General features: G+C 41.0%; 1 protein-coding gene across 1 annotated transcript; it reads left to right on the forward strand.

Moving 5' to 3' along the window:
* Nucleotides 1-412: 412 nt before the first annotated feature.
* Nucleotides 413-20,158, forward strand: LOC308609501 (neuroligin-4, X-linked-like; the record flags this gene model as incomplete). The annotated part of the gene is made up of 4 exons (XM_081223142.1): nt 413-533; nt 3,361-3,546; nt 7,109-7,898; nt 16,608-20,158. 4 exons carry the CDS (start codon nt 413-415, stop codon nt 17,455-17,457), a joined length of 1,947 nt encoding a protein of 648 aa, XP_081079268.1. The 3' UTR covers nt 17,458-20,158.
* Nucleotides 20,159-23,151: the final 2,993 nt, after the last annotated feature.

Consider the following 23,151-nt stretch of genomic DNA (forward strand, 5'->3'; position numbering starts at 1 on the left):
AAAGCCCTGCAATTCAAATGAACGAGAACCATTTAGATCATGATTGGCTGTCCTAAAACCCTGAAACTTTCTATTCTAGAGCAATATTAAGACCAAATACAACATACGTTATGTTCATTTCATTCAGCATGCAGGTGGGAAATGGGATTTTGGTTTTTGAAGCATCTTTTCCATGAACCAAGTTTTAAAATAGCCACTCAGCATGTCCCGTGTATTTGTGCATTTTGTTCCTTCCACTACTTTGAATGAAACTCAGCATCAGTCTAGTCATTAATCTGTGTGAATTCAAATGGCCTCTTTTGTGCGTCTCTTTCATTGTTCGGTCGTGTGTGCGGAGTGGTCATGGCTTACTGCTTGACAAGCTTCAGTTCAGAGACAGTAAACCTCAAAAACCAATGTTTCATCAGCCGAAATGCTGAGAGGATTTGGGGTCCATGAAAGGAGCTGTTTGTTTAAAATCACTGGCATCAGCCAGTCAAGGAAAGTTACGTGCTCATCTGGGAAACTGACTTCTGCGGATGCTTCGATGTCTGGTAACGTGTGTGTTTGTTTCCCAGTTGATGCGCTGCTCTCATGTTGTTGTTCATACAGTCCCACGCTAGGAAACCCACACACATCCTCTGTCTGGGTTATATCAAACACCGTGTTTTGACAGTCAGAATCAGAAAAGGGAACATAAAATGACTTGCATTCATTCTCTCCCTGCGGTGGGGACTCTGACCTGCTTATCATTTCAATTTTAAAAAAGAACCAAAAAAACAAACAAACAAACAAAAGCAATTCCTGGAAGTTGCAATAAATGAAGATTTCACGGCAGACGCTATGGAAACACCAGCTTCCGAAAAACCCACGTTCCTTTGCTCAAGTTCAGAGACACGTGGAGAGCTGTTTCCCTCAGGACTTCTGGAAGGCGAGCAGAATTGCCAAGATCAAGGCTTTCCAGGGGCTGCTCTTAGGAGCAGTCAGATTTGCCAGGGTATGGAAGATGAATGAGCCCGCCGTCGGGGAGGTTTTAGAAGCCGTGTTTTGCCGGGGACGGAGGGGCTCTGATTTCATAAAGCCTCGCGATATACCATCTGTTGCAAACCCTCCCCATAAACAGTAAGCGACTAGGTCATTCCGTGAAAGCAGAGAGTAGGAGGGAGGTGGGCAGAGGACGGATGAGTTAAAAACAGAATAGTTCTGCCAGAACATTCCAGGAGCCTTTAGAAATGAACCACCTCTTTCCTGAATGTGGGAAGAGAGGCTTGTCTTATGGTTCTTACACGGCACCCAGGCTGCCCTTATAAGCCCGTTCCGTCCATAAAGTCGCATGAAAGACGCTTTTCTCCCAAGCAGGGCGTGATACATTTTATGGGAAAGCAGGTAAAACGTAAGAGGGGGATGAATGCGGAGGCCCCAGGACATTCACGGGCATGAAACACTAATTAGTAATTGCTCATTAAACACGGAGGGCCTGGAAACATCTGAACACCCCCCTCTCATCAGAGCTAATCTCACTTCCATCCCCAGGAACCTAAGAGGGGAGTGTGTTTGTGCAACGTGCCCTAAATGTTCAACCTGGCTGTTGTCATCTTGCATCTACCTGTAGGGCTAGGCTATCGTGAGCCCCGATTATTGTGATTTTTAGAATAACAGCAACAATAACCCTTCTGGCTGCTTTCTTCTGAACCAGACCATTTCGAATGCCCTCCTGGCTCCCATCTCTGGAAGGGAAGCCTCATTCTCCTCAGTAGGTGTAAGATCTCATTCTTTATGATTCTGTTTTAGGTTTTGAGAAGCTGGTACTCCAAGAGCCTCTTGGATTGCCGTCAGCTTTGCTTAGGGATGTGTTTGAAGGCATTGGTTCTCATTTCTGTTATTTTAGGGCTTGGATCAGTCTGTCTTCATATAAACACTGCAGCTGCTTTCCATGGTTATTGAATAAGCATTCGTTGAAATGGGTGAACGTCATGACCCTTGGAATAAAGAAATGGTGCAGAAAGGAAAAATATCATAATTGGGCATTTCGTGTAGGGGCAAGTAAGAATGGGAAGTGGAAAAAAAAAAACCCAGGGCTTCCCTGGTGGCACAGTGGTTGAGAGTCCGCCTGCTGATGCAGGCGACACGGGTTCGTGCCCCGGTCTGGGAAGATCCCACATGCCGCGGAGCGGCTGGGCCCGTGAGCCATGGCCGCTGAGCCTGCGCGTCCGGAGCCTGTGCTCCGCCACGGGAGAGGCCACGGCAGTGAGAGGCCTGCGTACCGCAAAAAAAAAAAAAGAAAAGAAAACCCAACTTTTTATGACTTTTTTTTCCCCCAGAAGGCTTATTCAAGACAGATTTGGACATAAAGTTGGATTAAAGTTTGTACAAGTATTTAAGCTTGGAGGATGCTTTATAAAATATTCATAGTTTTGAATCTGAGTGGGAGAGTGTCTCTCCCAAAAAATGCCTTCAAACATCAGAGGAAAGCAGAGTTTCCAGGTCAAGATCTTTTTGCAGTGTGAGAGGAGCAGGGAATGAGATAGGTCTCGAAAACGGATCACTTTGCGACAATTAAATGCCCGTAGTGCCTTGTTTGCAGCTTTAAAAAAAAGGAAGAATTTAGAATTTGATGCCTTGAGTGAAATCTAATTGCTTAATTTACAGAATCCTCCTATTTTTTAAAATAAAATGTACCAGCCCATGCTATTTTGGGGACAGTTGGGGAGATTTGAATATGCACTGGCTTTTGGCTGAGATTAAAGAATTATAAGTTTCTGCATGTAACTGTGATATCTTCCTTATATAGAAAAATAGAGATGCATCCTAAACTATTTAAGTGTGTCATGACATGATGGCTATAATTTACTTTGAAATTTAAGCATTAAAAGGAGTTAAATGAAAATATTAATGAGGAATTCAATGGGAAAAGCAAACCTATACTGGTTTTATATACAGTGCATCCAATCTTATACACAGATGCCGACACACACACTGTTTTGCCCTGAAAAACTTCTTTTAGGAGTCTTTTTTGTTTTCCCAAGGAAAACCAACATATACACAGGAGTGATAACTTAAATCTAGTAAAGTGTATAGGTTCCTGATATTGTCGTGTATTGTAAATATTTTAGATTCATTTCGCCTTATATGTTAACCCCATACAAACCCCCAGATGAGACACTTTATTATAGTGTCAAAAGAAACAAAAACCATTGTAACTCTTATTTACATAATATACTCCTTTCTGCCATGTAAAAGGTGCTACACTGTTGCTTCTCATTTATAGGAAGGAAAAGTAAAGAATGAACAAAGTAAACCAGGGAATGTCTTTCCAAATAGCAGCGATGTTGACGTATATTTTGTAGGTGACCACCCCAAATATCCTGTGTTCTTTCACAGGGTTTTTAAGTACCGGTGACCAGGCGGCCAAAGGCAACTATGGGCTCCTGGATCAGATCCAAGCACTACGTTGGATTGAGGAGAATGTCGGGGCCTTCGGTGGGGATCCCAAGAGAGTGACCATCTTCGGCTCCGGCGCGGGTGCTTCTTGTGTCAGCCTCTTGACCTTGTCTCACTATTCAGAAGGTAATAAAAAGCATCCCCACAGTGGGCAGGGAACCCTGGGGCCCAGAAATGAACCCATATTGAGTTCTTATTCAAGGTGCATGCAGGGTGGCCATAGTCTCTATTGAAACCTCCACAGAAAATCCCCCAAGTGACATGCATCCACATCCTCTTCTCTTAACTTGCTTTCTGATTTTTTAAATTGAGGTATGATTGACATACACCATTAGATTAGTTTCAGGTGTACAACATAACGATTCGCCGTTGGTATACAGTGCAAAACAATCACCACAGGAAGTCCAGTTAACATCTGTCACCATATAGTTACAAATTTTTTTCCTTCTGATGAGAATTTTAAGATCTCCTCTCTTAGCCACTTTTAAATATACAATACAGTAATTATTAACTATTTAACGATATATTTTTCTCACTTAGGCTTATGGCAAAGAGCATTGCTTACAATAATTGGAGAAAAATGACCTCTTTAGAAATGCCTACATCCTGCTTTTGCCTGTCTGAGTTTATTTGGACAACTTTAAATTTTATTAACTTCAATTTTCACCTTGGGAGAAGAAATATGAAAGGGAATCAGTATGTGGATGATGGTTCCAGATTTTTAGATTTCATGATAAATGAAGCTTGTAGCCATATGGTTATAAAGTCACGTCATTGATGCAAACTAATTCAGGTTGATTCCTCCGGTCCATTGGTGATGGAGGTTCCCAGCAATATCAGATGAGAGATTTTTAAAAGAAAAATCAACAGAAATTGGGTGCAGTGGGCCTGGAGGCACCTTAATAACTTCCTGGCTCTCCCTTCAAAAATGGAATAAAAATAAAAACAAAACAAGAAAATGCAGCCCTGGGACACTTTGGCAAGTACCAGTGAATATTCATAATAACAGTCTAAATCATCAAGGTCGTGTTATGTTCCCTTCTGTGTCATTGGTTGGTTTAAGGATGTACCACATCTATTTGAACCATTTTTATGAAAAGCACCTGAAACTTTAAAGGAATTATATTTCTTTAAAGAGTCTTATATTATCTTTCTTTAAAGTACCCTAAACATGTTAAAAAAAAAAAAAAAAGGGAAGTATCATCGTGCCACAGGACAGCATCCCATTTTTTTCCTCTCTTCCTACACTACCGTGGACAAGTTGCTGACTCTTTCTGTGCCTTGAATGCTTCATTAGCAAGATATGATTGACGATGATTTTTAAGTCTTGTGAAGTCTGAATTTCTTGATTCTTTATTTCGTAATGACTGAGGAGAGGTAGAATGAAAAGCTTATGTTTGTTTTAACCCTTTATTAAAAAAGGAAAAAGCGAGTAAATTAGATCATTAGTGATAACGATCCCTAGAGCATTTTAGAAAATACCTGTATTTTCCCATTTCTCCATGGATATAATCATGGTTCTCCATTTACAAAATAGTCAGGACCAACTCTAGTAGTAATCAAACACATGTCAGCCAAAACTAATGGGGAAAGAGTGTTAATTCCTTAAATCAGTAGATCAGAAATGAATATGGTAATGCTTTGCATCATTTCTGCAAAGTAGCTCTCTGAAATCAACCCAGCAATAGAATCAAGAATTAATGAACATACCCAGACTGTTGGCCTTAGGAATTTCACTTGTCGTGATATAACTTAATGAAATCAACATACACATGGGGAAAAGGTGTTTTCATGGAGTTTTCTACCACAGCATTCTCCTAGCAAAGAATGAAAGGAAAAGCTACAAGACCAGAAAGACAAGAACATTGTAAATGACATGTGCATTTACTCGAAGGAACAATAATTTGTTTTAAGAATTGTGCTTAAGATATGCATTAACCTAGGAGACATGATATGAAGAGCTCATTCAGCAATCCCTCACCTTGGCCGGGTACCACATTCCCTTTTGACCCTGTCATGGACAGGGATGCCATTTCAAGCAACTCTCAGGTCCTGATGGAGCAGGGGGGAGTTCCTTAATTATGACATCAGTATACTATGCAGATATTGGACACAGTTACACACAACAGACAATGGGAGGGAAAGCACCAAGAAGGAATGATACTGAAAATATTAAAGTAGCTCCTATTTTATAGTATGAATTATAGGTGACTTTTTCTTTAATTTTTCAAGTTTTTTCCCAGGTTGTATTACTTCCCTACCAAAACACACACACATATACATGGCTACCTCAATCACGGCCAACAGTTATGACAGAGAGAGAAAATGTGTAACTTCTAGCAACATTTTTCTAATTCTGGTTGTCTTCATTTATGAATGTCTTTTAATAGATCAAATATGGACATCATTTCCTTAAGGTGCTTTAAAACATTCACCTTGAGAGCCAGACACACGAGTCAGTACTTGCACATTTCCAACAGAATGGTAAACGTTGGGAAATTGGCCCCAAACGAGCTTGATGATGTGTCAGGCAAAGCCAGATCATTTTAAACAGCTCAGTCTTGTGTGTCATCTGTAGGCAATCCTCTAGTGTTTAGAATCACATTTTCCTGGTTGCAGTCATGTTTTCTTCATCCTTGATTGTTTGTATGACCTTAAACATCGACAAGGCACGGACTTCTGGACTCCCCGCTGAATGCTTTTATTCTCCCAGTGACTTATGAGGCGTCAGAGCTATAGATCATGCTGGAGTTCAAGGAAACTGGCAGGAAGAGATAAGGAACAGGACACCATGATCTTATAGCCTTCCATCTCATACCGGAGTAGTTAAAAATAGACTTTTATTTACTTCTGGACATCCACATGCTAGACTGATCAGATAGGAAATTTTAAGCTACACAGAAGTTTACTCATAAAACAGCCCAAGATTTTTCAAGTTCCTCACCAAACAGACATGTTTAAAATGTGGCAGAATAAATTGTACAAAAGTCTGGGCTTTGAGTGGATGCAACTTTGAAATTAATGATTTTTTTTGGAAAAAAGTTATGTTTTAGTGGGGCATTCAAGTGAAGATTTCTTTAGGAATAGCTAATTTAATGAATTTATTTTAATTGCATGTTTTTAGCACCTTCAGTATATGGAGCGTGGAAATAAAAATGCATTCCAGAATTGATACTCTGAAACTGATTTCAGTGGACCTTCCCCCTCTAATAAAGTGGTACCTGGTTTTGCCAGTAAGAGAAAACAGCCTTTGACCTCTTATGGCCACAAATCATATTTTTAGAGGCCGGGGGTTGTGATTACCCTGAAACTCTTTATTTACGAATTCTGGGGATGGAGACACTAATATTACACAAAATTGGGGAAGGAGAAAGATGTGGTATGTTTTTAGCACTGCAGCTAAAGTGTAACTGCAGTTTCGTTTTCTAAACTCTGTGTGTGCGTGCGTGTGTGTGTGTGTGCATGTGTGCGCGTGTGTCTGAGAGCATCCTATAAGACCACTGTCCAGCAGGTGGGGGAGGGGGAAGGATGAGATAGAAATGAGAGAAAGAGATGCCCAATGCACTGAATGCTACAGTACCCAGAAATTCACATGCCCGAGAGACAATCAGAGCCTTCTTTGCCGAGTAAAAGCTGCTTTTCTGTCTTTCGGGTTTTCATTTGCATGTCCACAATTTTGCACCTGCAGGTCTGTTCCAGAAGGCCATCATCCAGAGCGGGACCGCCCTGTCCAGCTGGGCCGTGAACTACCAGCCTGCCAAGTACACTCGGATATTGGCAGATAAAGTGGGCTGCAACATGCTGGATACCACGGATATGGTGGAATGCCTTCGGAATAAGAACTACAGAGAGCTCACTCAGCAGACCATCACCCCGGCCACGTACCACATCTCCTTCGGGCCCGTCATCGATGGGGATGTCATCCCCGACGACCCTCAGATCCTGATGGAGCAGGGGGAATTCCTTAACTATGACATCATGCTCGGGGTCAACCAGGGGGAGGGGCTGAAGTTCGTGGACGGCATCGTGGACAACGAGGATGGTGTGACGCCCAACGATTTTGACTTCTCGGTGTCCAACTTCGTGGACAACCTTTACGGCTACCCAGAGGGGAAAGACACCTTGCGGGAAACCATCAAGTTCATGTACACGGACTGGGCAGATAAGGAGAACCCTGAAACACGGCGGAAAACCTTGGTGGCTCTGTTCACTGACCACCAGTGGGTGGCCCCCGCCGTGGCCACCGCGGACCTGCACGCGCAGTATGGCTCACCCACCTACTTCTATGCCTTCTACCACCACTGCCAAAGCGAGATGAAGCCCAGCTGGGCGGACTCAGCCCATGGCGATGAAGTCCCCTATGTCTTTGGGATCCCCATGATCGGCCCCACCGAGCTCTTCAGCTGCAACTTCTCCAAGAATGATGTCATGCTCAGCGCAGTGGTCATGACGTACTGGACGAACTTCGCCAAAACCGGGTATGTTCTTCTCCCCGTCATGTTGTTTGTCTGGGTCCTCCATGTGAGTGTGGTTTCCATGACTGGCTAGACTGCAGTGTGCAGGCATGCACACACAATAACAAAAGCAGTCCTTTTTCCCCCCAGTGTCTAGGGAGACCTCATTTTTTCTTTGCTCCTGAATTGTTTTCTATCAAGTTCAGATTTTTGCTAAGGTGCTAGATGCATATTGAAAATTTTACACTTGCTACTGGGGTCAGATTTAGATATATTTGGCTATTCTATGGAAAACTGATCCTGGAGTTTCAAATCTAGATAGGACCTTGTCTTGTTTGGTAAATAATAGGGTTATCAAAATACACGTGCCACATGGAACGCATAGCCAAGGAATGAAATAAATCTCATAATAAATATATAGAAATACTGTATATGTATATAATATATATATTATATATGTATATGCACATGTAATAACTCCTAATCTCATAACTGTAGAGAAATCCCGTGTGTGTGTGTATGTAAGATATATATATGCATTTGTATTTATATACATGCATAGGATTTCTCCATTGTTGTGAGATTTATTTTCTATATATACATATACATACAAAATATATTTATTTTGTTTATATATAAATATTTACACGTGTTTATTTCATTAATGTAAATTTCATACATGTGTGTATATCTATCTATAGACACATACAGAAAGCTCATTGGCTAAATAAAGTAGGAAGTAGACAAGAGTTACATACACAGCAGGGTCCACCCGTATTCCACTGAGCAGAGTCTCTGCAAACAATGAAAGAAAAGACTCCCCGGCATCTTAAGGAGCTACAGATATCAGAGCATCTTTTCATTTTCTCTTGTCAAATAACCTAATTGTGGAAATTAATGAGGTATCATTCTGTTCTACCTGCCTGTGCTCCTGTCATTAACCTTGAGTTTCTTGTACCGAATTTACAGTGAAGGTCCTCCCGGCTCTGGAGGATGGAGACTCTTCCTGTGGGTCGCTGCGGGGGGTGGAATTAGGCCCCATACTGCAGCAGCCCTGCAGTGCCTGAGCCTCATGTAGCTCTAATGAGACGATGTGGGGATGCCGGGGATGTGTAGGGGGTTAGCAGGTACCATTCTTTACAATGATTCCAAATACTCTGGTGGGAAGTGGTTTCACGGTTTTGCAGTCTTAGGAAAAAGTGTGGCACGTTTTTTGAGTGGAAAATATGTTGTACAGATACCCACTTTGGACTGTCCCATTTTACAAGTTTGACCTACGAAAGACAGTGGGAAACAGAGACGGTACAACCGTGCCGGGGAGAGATGCTTGTCTGTCCCCAAAAGGTTCTTTTTTCGACAAGGAGGTGATGGAGGTCCAGTCAGCAAGTATTTTTGAGTAACCCCTGTTTATTAGATTCCTAGGGCTGCTGCAGCAAAGTACCAAAAATGATGTAGCTTAAAACAACAGAAGTGTATTTCACAGTTCTGGAGGCCAGAAGTCCACAATGAAGGTGTCCGCAGGGCCGAGTTCTCTCTAAGACCCATAGGGGAATGTTTCCATGCTGCTTCTTAGCTTCTGGTGCTTTGCTGGCAGTGTTTGGTGTTGCCTGACTTGTAGCTGCATCTCTCCAAGCTCTGTGTCCGTCATACCGTGGCAGTCTCCCAGCACATCTGTCTTTATACGGCCATCTTGTTCTTTTTTATCTTTACTGAAGTATAGTTTATTTACAATCTTGTGTTAATTTCTGCTCTACAGCAAAGTGATTCAGTTATAGACATATATACGTTCTTTTTCATATTCTTTTCCATAATGGTTTATCACAGGATATTGAGTATAGTTCCCTGTGCTGTACAGTAGGACCTTGTTGTTTATCCATCCTATGTATAATAGTTTGCATCTGCTAACCCCAAACTCCCGCTCCATCCCTCCCCAACTCCCCTCCCCCTTGGCAACTACAAGTCTGTTCTCTCTGTGCCTGTGACTCTGTTCCTGTTTCGTAGGTAAGTTCATTTGTGTCATATTTTAGATTCCACACATAAGTGATATCATATGATATCTGTCTTTCTCTTTCTGACTTATTTTACCTAGTATGATCATCTCTAGTTGCATCCATGTTGCTGCAAATGGCATTATTTTGTTCTTTTTTATTTTGACCATCTTCTTATAAGGGCACCAATCATATTGGTTTAAGAGTTCATCCTGCTCCAGTTATGACCTAATCTTTTTTTTTTTAATTTTTATTTTTTGGCTGGGCCGCGCGGCTTGCGGAATCTTAGTTCCCCAACCAGGGATCAAACCAGTGCCCCCTGAAGTGGAAGCGCAGAGTCCTAACCACTGGACCACCAGGGAATTCCCACTATAACCTCATCTTAACTTGACTGACTACATCTGCAATGACCCTGTTTCCAATAAGATCACACTGTGAGGTCCTGGGTGTTAGGACTTCAGTGTATCTTAATTTGAGGGGGAAACAGTTCAATGCATAACCCCTTTTAAAGGCAGGACCAATGCCCAATTGTGTCATAGAACTCAGATAGGTAATGCCTGCCCTTGCAAAGTGTTGCCTTCTTTTGAAGCAAAAAAACCCACAGGAGCGTTTCCCACACCATGGCCATGCCTATCGACTACGACGTCACCATCCAAACCTATCATTAATTCCATAACATCTAAACACAAATCATGACTGACTTTTGTTAAAGCCACCTACTTTCTTTTTCTCTCATGTGTTTTGGGAATAAACTTTATATGATTTTCTTAAATGGAAAGCTAGGATCATTCATCATCAATTTAACTGAACCATTAAAGAAAACTACAAAATCCACATAAAGCCATTAAATTCTCATTAGCTGTTCTTGCCTGCCAAAGGCTCTGAGATGGATTTTCTCTTGTTGTTTAAAAAAAAAAAACAAAGAAACATTAAAGGAAATTAATGTCATGAGATGGTAGAGAAATGCTCGCGCCAAACCTGTAGGTCAGCAGGACCTGTCAACGACTAAGTGACGATTGAAAACGTTGAGTGTTCTTTAAAATGTTTTTTAAGATGTTGAGTGCTTTTTAATTTCATAACACTATATTCCTAAAATCACTTTGCTTAGTGCCTGTGGTTCACGCCCCTCATTTGGTGAACACAGTGTTGGAGATGTAAAATAGTTTGGGCTTAATCCCTGGCCCAGTATACTCCTGGGGCCACTAGTGGTGTGTGTTTAGGATACTTTGGGATTTCATAAAGATGCTAAAGTAGCGGATGGGGAAGGAATAAGGACTTAGCTTGGAGGAATAGCCGTCATCTGACCAGAGTCCAGGTAGAGATCTCACTGTGGTAACAGGATATCGCTAATGGATGGCCTCGGATGTCAGTCTGAAAAATCTGGATTTTATCCAAGCAGGAGCTATTTTTATTTCTGTGGTCCATGTGAAGCGTAGCTGAAATCGTACTTGGGGATATTAATGCAATGAGTTTTCACAACACATTGGAAAGGTCGTTGGAATGACTCAAATCATCTTTCTTTTTTTTTAAATTAATTTTATTTATTTTTGGCTGCATTAGGTCTTCGTTGCTGCACACGGGCTTTCTCTAGTTGCGGCAAGCAGGGGCTACTCTTCGTTGCAGTGCACGGGCTTCTCATTATGATGGCTTCTGTTGTTTCAGAGCACGGGCTCTAGGCACATGGGCTTCAGTAATTGTGGCACGTGGGCTCAGTAGTTGTGGCTCGCGGGTTCTAGAGCACAGGCTCAGTACTTGTGGCACACGGATTTAGTTGCTCCGTGGCATGTGGGATCTTCCCGGACCAGGGCTCGAACCCTTGTCCCCTGCATTGGCAGGTGGATTCTTAACCACTGCACCACCAGGGAAGCCCTCAAATCATCTTTTAAGGAAGTTACTCAGAACCTCCTCTAACCTGCAATGCAATGTGCAATTTCAAACGTAAATCAGGAGGATCACATTTCAGTAGCTTATGGTTTAACAGAAAATGGGGATTGAGCAAAGTCTAGTGATTTAGGTGTTTGCCAGTGGATGATATGGCTTATGAGGTGCTTGCTAGTTATTCATTGATTGATTTTAAATAGGGTAGTGGCATGATCAGCGCTGTGTGGAGGAGGATTTCTTTGTCCCTAGGGGGCTGCTAAAGTGGTCCAGCTGAGGAGAATGAGGCAGTATGGTGCCAGTAATGGAACAGCATGGGATTAAACCACCTCTCCTGTCATTAAGGGTCTATACTTTATCTGATGCCAGCAAGGGAAGAGCATAGGATAAACCATCCCTGATATCCCAGTGTGAGGTGAGATGCTTAACTCTGTTCTCCAGAACACATACTCAGGCAGTGACCCACAGAATACGATGGAATACACTTGAGTACCGTCCACTGCTCCCTGTAAGCACTACGGAGACAGGAGTTTGGTTCTAAGAATATCCTACCGTATGTCTAATCACAACACATGGCTGAGAAGAACGGGTTACGTTGTGTCAGAACTTGCTTTGCCGTGGTCGCTGGGTGGAACTTCACATCTGCCGCCCCTTGTAAACAGCACCCCGATGAGCCTGACTCTTCACGCGTTTGCTGAGATGAGGTGAACACTGGGGCTTCTTTTTATATGACCAAAGCTCACAGTCCTGACCTTACAGTAAGTAGGCTTAAGTGTAGATATCTCTGGTATGCCAATTTGTTGTTGTTGTTGTTAAGCACAGAAAACATAATGTGGGGGTGGTGTGTGTGGTAGGCATGGAAGGAAGGAAGGAGGGAAGGAAGGAGGGAGGGAGGGAAGGAGGGAAGGAGAGCAGAGAAGGAGGCTTTCGTCGCTAGGAGACGGTTTCAGTAATCCAGGTGAGAAGACTAATCCAAAACAGCGCTGGGAAAGGACAGCGAAGCCAGGGCATTAAGTATTAGGCTAGACCTAAGGCTACTTGGAGAGTTTTGATAAACGAGACGTTATGTCTGGGAAACATGAAAACAAATCCCAGGGGTTACGAACGATGACACAGATCTAAACACTTTGTCACATCCAGCCTCTTTGGGAAAAGGCGGGACGGCGTTGGTTCTGGCCACTCTGTAGAAATCAGGTGCTCGTGGATCCAGGACCAAGGCAATGTGGGTTCTGTGTGGTGGGAGGTGGATAAAATGGGTAGAATGAAGGTCTCTACAGAAGATACGGCTGTGAGCGGTACCTTCACCCTTGTGCATGGAACGCCTCGGAGGCTCTTGGAATTCAGAGATGGGAAGGCCGTTGGCCGATAAGCCAATGTATATTACGTCAGAAGAGCAACATATATCCCAACATGTCGAAATACATTTGTGTAGGTCGAGTAGGTAGGATGACGTAGTTTTCATTGGTTTTCAGATGCCATCTCTCCTTTGGATTTTGCTCATATCCTGTCATCGATTTACATTTCAACTTTTGCTCCATCTTTGCAAAAATCAGGAAACAGACAGGAAAGATGGGTTAGATGGAGTTGCAGTCAAAGCCTGGTTTTGAAAGTGACCTTTATTGCCCCAAAGTATTTTAAGCTCAGTGAAGGAACCTCTCTACCGGTTGTATAGGACGGACTGAACACACACTTCTTGGTGCAGGGATAGTTTTCTTCTTAGAGGTCTAGGGACACATAGTCAACCACAACATGGTTTTAGGGGTAAGGAAAACCTTATACCATCCAAAGGAGCATCTCAGAGGGTTCACTGGTATTTTTAAAGCGATCATGTTACCCATCTCCCGCAAATAAAATGAACAACAGGACCTTGGAGACGCATTTAACCCTCCACTTCTAAGATGATATCGCAAATGAAATATGGCAGGTGAAAATGTATGTTGAGGTGACAAGGAGTATGGATAGGTATTGAGGTTTTTACTAGAGAAAGAAGGTGTGTCTGTTTCATTCTCTCCTTAATCATTATCATCTTCAATTTTACTCATGGGAATTAAAACATGCCATGTGCTGAAGCAAAGTCTAAACAACAAGGCAGTGGTATCCCGCATAGAGATCTTACTGTCTTTGGGGTGTTCGACAGGGGAAAATGATGAGCCTTCATAAGCGCCGTGAGTTTATCTTGGTTTAAGGCTTCTGACTGTGCATCTCCAAGAACTTTGATAGATTGTATCGGGCTAAAGTATACTTACCAGATTTTCAAAATCCTCTATTCTCTGAGAACAAAATAAATGTGTTTCCTTACCTTTCAAATGTACACCGAATTCCATAAAAAATCGACAAATATCCTCCATGAAAAGACACTTTCTTTCCTAGATGCCTTCTCTTCAATAAAAGGTCAGTGCAACTAAAAGACCCAGTTCCATGAAATCAGATCCATGCAAACATAGTTGGAATCCTCACTCCCTTTCGTTGCTTTTAGAACAATAAAAGTCGATGACAAATTTCTCCGTGACAGATTCCAATTAAATAGGAATTTTCCAACAATGTATTTCAGAAGACTCAAATAAAAAAACATGAGGTGCTATATTAAATCCAACATTTTTTGAAAACATATAAGAATATAAAAATGAATTAAAAGCAGATTATTTTAAAGTTTATAAATGAACACATAAATAAGAAAGCTCATAGTATTAAGACCTATCATTTTTTATATTTTATCATCTCACTAATAAGAGCACAGCAGTTAGTGTGTACTCAGTTATGTGGTAAAATTTCTTTGTCCTGCATATCACATATATAATCATATCTACGATCATATATATACCTATGCATCTATATATGTGTGTGTGTATATAGTATGTAGTATGTACTGTTGTATACAGTATACTTTTATACAGTATATACTGTACACAGTGTGTAATGTATGCACTGTGGTATACAGTATACTTTTCAACAGTATATACTATATATAATTAACAGTGTACCATATATACAGTATATTATGCAGCATACACTATATCTAGTATATTAGTGTACCATATATACTGGTATACAATATACTTTTATATAGCATATACTATGTAGAATATAGTATTAGGTATATTCTGTGGCTATATACAGCATGTTATTTATAGTCCTCTCTCGCTAGCAATTTGTAGGTATTCTAATTTATGCATTGCAGAGAGGGATACTATTTATTGAGCTCTTACTACATGCCAGGAATTTTGTAGTTATTATTTAACCTTTCTCACTTCCTTTCCATCCCAGTATTCTTTTCCACTTTATAGATGAGGACGATGAGGCTAAGAGAGGCTTAAGGATTTGCTCAAGATTTCACAGCTTATAAAGAGGGAGAGATGCAGAACTTAATGTATGGAAATGATTTTGACAACCTCAGACTGAGGGCTAAAGTCCTTCCTTTGGCAGATGCATCTGTTGGTCAAGTGCATCGTTTGCATCCTGCACACTACTTGGGAATGTCTGTAGACTTTAGGTCTTCCAGTGGGACCTTCTGGTTCCCCAGCCTTCTGATACATGAGCAAACAGGCAGTGGCTGAAGGCAGCTTCATAAGAGTGTTACCTGGAAAATAGAAGTTAGAGCACCTGGAGCAATAGATCTGAGCAAACTGGGTCTGCACATCTGAATGTTCAGTGTCAACTAGGTGGCATTATATCATTGCACGATCTCAAATTTTCCAAACCAGTACACATTAAGATGAAACCTGTTTTACAGCTCACTTTACCAAGCCTAAAAAAAATGGAAGAAATGAGAATATGATATCTTTGCAGGGCGGGGGGAGGTTGTTTGTTATCTTAAAAGAGTTAGTTGCAAAGATGTTTCAAGTACCATGTTTTGTGGAGAATCTTTCCATTTTGATGATTCTCCTTCTGCCTGTATCCACTTATGTAAATCATAGGAGACTTCTTAGGTTCATAGTTGCCATGCACACTTGAAATCTATAAAATCCCTCAATTTCTTGCATCGTGTGGTACTTTTCCTAAAATCCTTAGCTCTTCATATCTAAAAGCACCATCTTACCAAACTTCTTAAATCGACGGAATGTTGTTTGATCTTCACGTGACTCCGTCTTCAGAAGGTTTCCAAGTACATACATATTTCTCTTTGTGAGAGAGAACGAACAATTGATGCATAATTTTATTTATCATCTTGTAATTACAAAAGCCAGTTTTTATTTGATTTTTAACATACATTTTAGTTGTAACCGCAATATCTATTCATTTACCTAAGAAGCAATTCTTGACGAAGAAAGAGAATGGCACAAATTTTGGACCATAGCCTCTAAATCAGGATTTCTCAGCCTCAATACTACTGACACCTGGGACCAGGTACTTCTCTGCTGTGGAGGGGCTGTCCTGTGCCCTGGAGCATATTTAACAGTCACCCTGGCATCTACCAATTCATGGCACCACCCTTCACTTATAACAACCAAAAATCATCTCCAGACGTTGCCAGATGCCCTCTTGGGGGCAAATCACCCTGGTTGAGATTTCTGACTCAAAAGTAGTTAAACTTGAAATGCTGAAAATTTTCCAAGACACATTTTTGGTTTCCTTCTTTATCATGGAAGATAATTGGATGCATTAAAAAAATGTAGAAGTGTTATGAAAATGCTATCATACTGCCATCAGGAATTATTTTTAAAATAAAGGTAAGGGGATTTTAAAGAAAAGGCAAAATGGTAGTGCGTCGGGATTAAAACACCATGTATTTGTTGCTACTTGAGTATTTTGTGCATATCAACAAACACATGAGATTATCTGATTGTAATTTCATTGTATTTGATTAAAATTTACTTGGGAAATGTGGAAGAGTGTGACCTTTCTCTTTTTTTCTCCCTTCTGTCCCCAGTGATCCTAATCAGCCAGTTCCTCAGGACACCAAGTTCATTCACACAAAACCCAATCGCTTTGAGGAAGTGGCCTGGTCCAAGTACAACCCCAAAGACCAGCTCTATCTGCATATTGGCTTGAAACCCAGAGTGAGGGACCATTACCGAGCCACAAAAGTGGCTTTCTGGTTGGAACTCGTGCCTCACTTGCACAACTTGAATGAGATATTCCAGTACGTGTCCACAACCACCAAGGTTCCTCCTCCGGACATGACCTCCTTCCCCTACGGAACTCGGCGATCTCCTGCCAAGATATGGCCCACGACCAAACGCCCAGCCATCACTCCCGCCAACAACCCCAAACACTCCAAGGACCCTCATAAAACGGGGCCCGAGGACACCACCGTCCTCATCGAAACTAAACGGGATTATTCCACTGAGTTGAGTGTCACCATTGCCGTGGGGGCATCCCTACTCTTCCTTAACATCTTGGCGTTTGCGGCGCTGTACTATAAGAAGGACAAGAGGCGCCATGAGACACACAGGCGCCCCAGTCCCCAGAGAAATACCACAAACGACATCGCTCACATCCAGAACGAAGAGATCATGTCCCTGCAGATGAAACAGCTGGAGCATGATCACGAGTGTGAGTCCCTGCAGGCTCACGACACGCTGAGGCTCACCTGCCCTCCAGACTACACCCTCACGCTGCGCAGGTCCCCCGACGACATCCCACTTATGACACCAAATACCATCACTATGATTCCCAACACACTGACGGGGATGCAGCCTTTGCACACGTTCAATACCTTCAGTGGAGGGCAAAACAGTACAAATTTACCCCACGGGCATTCAACCACTAGAGTATAGCTTTGCCGTCTCCTTCCCCTCCCTCTGTGCCTCCCCTCAGCCACATCGAAGAGAGGAAGAAAGAAGCAACATCTCCAAACAAGGAATGTTTGGCATAAGACAAAAAAAAAACAAAAAAACAAAAAAAAAAGCAAAAGGGCAGCCGCTGTGTCCTTGCAGACCCTTTCCATTGGCATTTCCCAGTACAACGCGATCAACTTCTGACCCTACGAAATGTGAAACGTATACATTGCTGTTACAATACTGCTTTAAGATCTCCACCATCCAGCAAACTTTAGTGCAACTAGGACATCGAAGTTTCAAGGACCTGGATGTTTCCAATGTGACCGTAGAAGCTGACACTCCTGGAACTCAGCCGAGGACACTTTTTTTTTTTTTAATTACAATTGAAATAAATAAATAAAAGTTCTTTTTGTGCCATACGACAGATGGCTCTACTTAAGTGAAGAAAGAATCTATGGGCTTTTACCCAGCATATGGAGGTGTAATCCAGAGAGAAGGAAAAGTAGAATTTTATTACTAAAATAAAAGAACTGACTATGCAGTTACGTACGTAGAGTTCTGTGCAAAGAGATGTTTTGCCAGCCTGAACTCTATTTAAGAAACTTTGTAAAAATAAAAATTAAAAAATGTGTATAGCTGTGCGTTTAAACAAACACACACAGAGAGAAAAAAAAAACAAAAACAAAAAACTTTTATCGGTGTTTTCAGTTTGAAAGAGCTTTTAGCAAGATTGTGCTTTCCATTGTGGTCTGTATGTATATATAAATCGATATATACATTAGTCATATCACCTCTGTCTCCTCCAGGACAAAGGAGGATTTTCTTCTTAATTCCTTGTGGCCAACAGACATGGGGTTTTCTAACGTGTTTCATTTGTAGCAGGATGTGATTGTCACACAGCGGACCTAGACCGTCTGTTCGACTAGGCTCTCCCCTTTTTGGGCTGGAAAGTGCATGCGACAGCATTCTTAGGAGACCGTTATTTTTAGGAAAACTTTTATTTTTGTGTGTTAAGCCTTCATGAAGTTGCAACCCCAGGATGGATCCCCAACGTGGAGCCTATTTAAAGCTTGTTGAATTAGAAACACGCACGCACATGCAGAGTGACCGCGGTGGGGGGGAAACAGAATACAAGTCTCGTTCTGTAGTTCTGGTTCTTTGAATCTGTTGAGGAAGAGTTGCTTCCCATCCCAGGGCCCTGCCAAAAAGGAAAAGAAAGCTTGTCTTTGGTAGGACCAAGCTCTGCTGAGTCAATACAGCTCTGTATTCCCCAGCAGCTGCAGAAGGGTTTGGCTGATGAAATACCTGCTCAGCTTAGCTAATCAGATTGCAAGAGGGCATGTGTCTTTCCTTTCTGTTTAAGCAGTAAGTCCCTTATTTATCGGTAAGCAGGGATTTTTATTTTTTATATCACTTATGGGATAAAACATATGCTTGTCTGAAACTATTCCATTTGTGGATTTGTGTATCCGTCACTGATCCATGAGTATTACAGAGAGAAAACAAACAAAAGGATAGAACATTAAAAGTGCTTTGCATGGGATTTCCGGGAAGTTAGGATGGCTTCACTGTCAAGATAACACACAGAAATATTCAGTCATTTTAAATTGGTGAGACAGGGATGAGAAGTTTGTCCCTCTGGCACTTTGTCGTTTTCTCATCGTCCTTTTAATTTTCCTTAAGGAATCTTTTGCAAGTGTCCTCAAGTGGAAGGAAAAAAAAAAAAGTAACCATGGTGACTTTATGTTTTGTCTTTCAAAAATTATTGCAACACTGGGAAATAGTAGCCAAAGATATTTGAAGATAATGTCTCTGGGCATGGTTCTCGTGGAAACCCAGCATTAAATGTCTTTGCCAAGGTGGACATTCTCCACAAAGTCCAAATTCCTTGTCTCTTTGTATAATCTTTGATTATTGAACCCCTAAACTAAAACTGTAGCAATGTCTATCAAAGTGTTTGAAAATGCCCCCCCACCCTTGAAAAAGAGAGTTCTTTTAAAAACGCATACAGATCATCCAATAAATTCTCTTGTTCATCTTGGTTTAAATTTAAGAGTGATTCTCTGTGTATACATATGTGAAATATAATCCCAACTTTGCATAGAGTGAAGCATCACTCCTGCAGCTAGAGGTGTCATGAGTACGATTTTTGTTCATCGTTTTTTAAAGCTATAGTCAGGCCATTTCTGCAAGCTGTATATTACCCCAGCTAAGCTACGACAAATAGGCTCTCCAGGAAACTACAAAGGACGTGACGCTTGGCGCCATTGTGGGTCCGGTATGTTTGTGATGTGAATTCCAGTATTTGTTTAGTATTTCCAGTTGTCTTCTGCTAGCAATATGCACAGTAATGTATCAGGCTTGTGACATTTGGATAAGGAAAAAAAAAAGTTCTTGTTAAGTGAATAACTTTAGCTTTTACAAAGGATTATGATCAAAAGCAATTTAATACACCTTAAATGATATTTCTACATGGAAAGAAGTTATAGAATCTTCATAGAGTTCTATGAGAATAAAATATACTTGCTATCTATAAAAAAGAAAAAAATAAGAAAAAAAAAAACATAAGTTAGAAAAAAACTTTCCTAGGCTTTTATTCTTGACCTTCACTGGCACGCAGGGTTTAATGGTTTCTTGGATTATTATTTTGTGATTTTGTTTTTGATTTTGCCTTAAGTAATGATAGAAGATATATATGGCTGGACACATATGTATAAACTTTTCAGCAGCATTTTTAATAATAAAATATCACAGTATTTTCTAATGCTTTGTGCAAATAATTATGCGTCCATTCTTTTTTTGTAGGTGGCCTATCATATTTATTTTTCCGTCTTTAGATGTCTTTTTCATTTTAAAAACTAAGCGATACATGTGACGTAGGTGATAAATGGCACACTCAATTGGTAATAGATCAGTTTCTTGTGGTTTGTCCTCATGAACAAGTTTTGTGTCCCCACTAGGGATTTTCTTCTGGCCTGACATTGGAGAAAGGCACTCTGGATGGTGAAACTCATAACAAGAGGATGTTCCCTGAAATGGAACACTTGGGTTTATTAACTTCAGCCACTGCTTCTTCTTATGTTGCTGGGGTTTGAGTTGTGTTTGTTGTCACACCTTAAATCTTTCTAATAGAGAGCCTTATTTGAGTAAATCTCTGACAGCAAGAAATTTATTTGAGTACAACTGGAGAGGCAGAAAATTACTACCATACTGATGAGACCTAACTTGTCCAGTCCTCACATGCACCTGGTCATCCCTTATCTTAACAGTCACGATAGCCCTAAGGGGCAGGCACCTGGATTATTTCTATTTTAAAACTGAAGATGTTGAGAATCAGAAACATTAAGCTTACAGGGCAGCAGCAGAACTCAGATTCAAAGGAAGATCGTGTGTTCAGAGCCCAAACTCTTCACCAGTGAAGGATGCAGCACAAATTTCTAACTCAAGTTCATGGATGTCATGATAATATTAGCTAATTATCAGATAAAGGAAAACAGCAAAGACTGTGACTGCTATATTCGAACTCTGAAATTTTTTTTTACCTGTTGGACTCAGGTCGTTTGCTGAATGTGACGTACACAGGATATATATATATACACACACATATATACACATACATATTTATATGTTACATAAAAATAAATATATTAATAATATATAGTGTATTTATAATTATAAATATTCAAATATATTTATAAAGTATAATATTTTTATAATTATATATATAATAGCTATACTATATGAAACATTTATATACATTTGTATATAAAATAATACATAATATACCATATAGGTGATAAAATATATTTAAAACATACATTTTATATTACACATATTACAGATATGTATATATATCATATATCATGTTATATATACGTATTATAATTCTAGTGCATACGAGTCATCATACAAAATATGTGTTTACATAAATGTAAATATTTAAGTAACTACTTTATAAATATGTAAATATTTCATGAATACATAAACATGTCATATCTATTTAATGGGAATGCCATTTTCGTGGCTTTAAAATTAGATCTCTAGCAAATTTCTGAAAGAGGGGAGTCATTCCTTTTTTCACCATTTGATGCATTCTGAATGGCCATTCTGAATAACTCAACGAATGGTAATAATGTATGCATTCATTCATTCATCTACTTATTCTTTGTGCAAATGTTTACCAAGCTTCTCCATCACCCCAGCTCTGTGCTGGGGCTTCTGTTAAAAGTGAAAGAAGAAGCTGTCTCCATCCTAGGACTCCAAGCAGAGAACAGGGAAGTACAGCCAGGGAGCAGCTGTAGGTGTTGGAGATGGTACCCAGGGGGCCAGTGGGAGTCTAGACACAGCCCCTTAACCTCGTCTGCAAGGGGCGGGCAGCACTCTGTAGGAAGCTGCCCCAAACCACTTCCCTCCAAGTATGTGGGCATCCACGCAGACACACCAATGATGGTGGATGCTTCGGGAGGGCAGAACTCCACACACTCAAAGTGAGAAGACTCGGGAAGCTTGGGGAGCCATGGCTTTTTTTGGTCCTGGCTGGAAAATAGAAGGTGTCACCAGGAAAGGTGTGGGGAAGGAGCATCATCCAGCTGATAACATGCCTCAAATCACAAGGCATGCTGTGTGCACCTTGTCCTGAATTCAAGCAGCAGGCGGTAAAAGATGGCGCAGAAGTGGTGTGAGCATATTTGCGATTTTTATCAGTGCTTCTCAGACGTTGTTCCAAGGATGTGCTGACATCAGGCTACAGGGCAGATTCTGATGCAGCAGGGATTGCGTGGGCTGGAGTCTGCATCTCCAACAAACCTGCAAAATGATGCCAGTGTTGCTGGTTCCCAATTATCCCCAGCTGTTTTGGGGAGCAAGATTCGAGAGTGTCCCCTCCAAAAGCACTTGTGGGGATGGTGTGAATGAGGTGGGATGGCGCTGGGTGCAGTGAAAGCAGCTGAGTAAGCAGATAGAGCAGCCTGTTTGAGAAATTAATTACTGTCATCCTGTCAGGGGAGGTGGGGACAGAGAAGGAATGATAAACCCAGAAAATAGATAGATAGGTAGATTGAATAAATGATTGATGGACAGATATAAAGGATGAACAGTTGGATGAATGGATGGATACAGATACATAGATTGTAGATAGATAAACATGAATGCTAGATGGATAATGATTTATTAATACAGAGACAGATGATGGATGGATGGATACATAGACACAGATAGTCGGTAGAGATGATAGATGTAAGTAGGTAGGTAGATATAAATAGATGATAGTTGAGATAGGTGATATATGGAAAGAAAGAAGGAGGGAGGGATAGAAGAGGGGAAGAAAGCTGGGATAGGTAGATAGATAGATAGATAGATGGAATAGTTTTAGAGCTGCATTTTCCAGAAGTGATAAAGCACCACCATCAGAGATGACCAAGCCCATCTTGGTGGATTTGAGTAACTTACACGCAAGGATGGTGAATCATCTGGGTCATTTTTCGTGGTTGCACACTGTCCTTGTTTCCGTCTTATCCCCATATGCTTGCGGACGACTTTCATCTCCTGTTACCTCAAATTATTTTTACGCAGTGGGGCCCACCCCACTTAGCCATTATCAGGCTAGTTACTAGCAGTCAGAGCTGTTTTTTCTTTCCCACAACTTCCTCCAAATGTACTCATCACCTCCCCTTTTCTGGGCTGCCTGATTAG

This window comes from Mesoplodon bidens (assembly GCF_964165515.1).
Source record: "Mesoplodon bidens genome assembly, chromosome: X".
Taxonomy (NCBI): Eukaryota; Metazoa; Chordata; class Mammalia; order Artiodactyla; family Ziphiidae; genus Mesoplodon; species Mesoplodon bidens.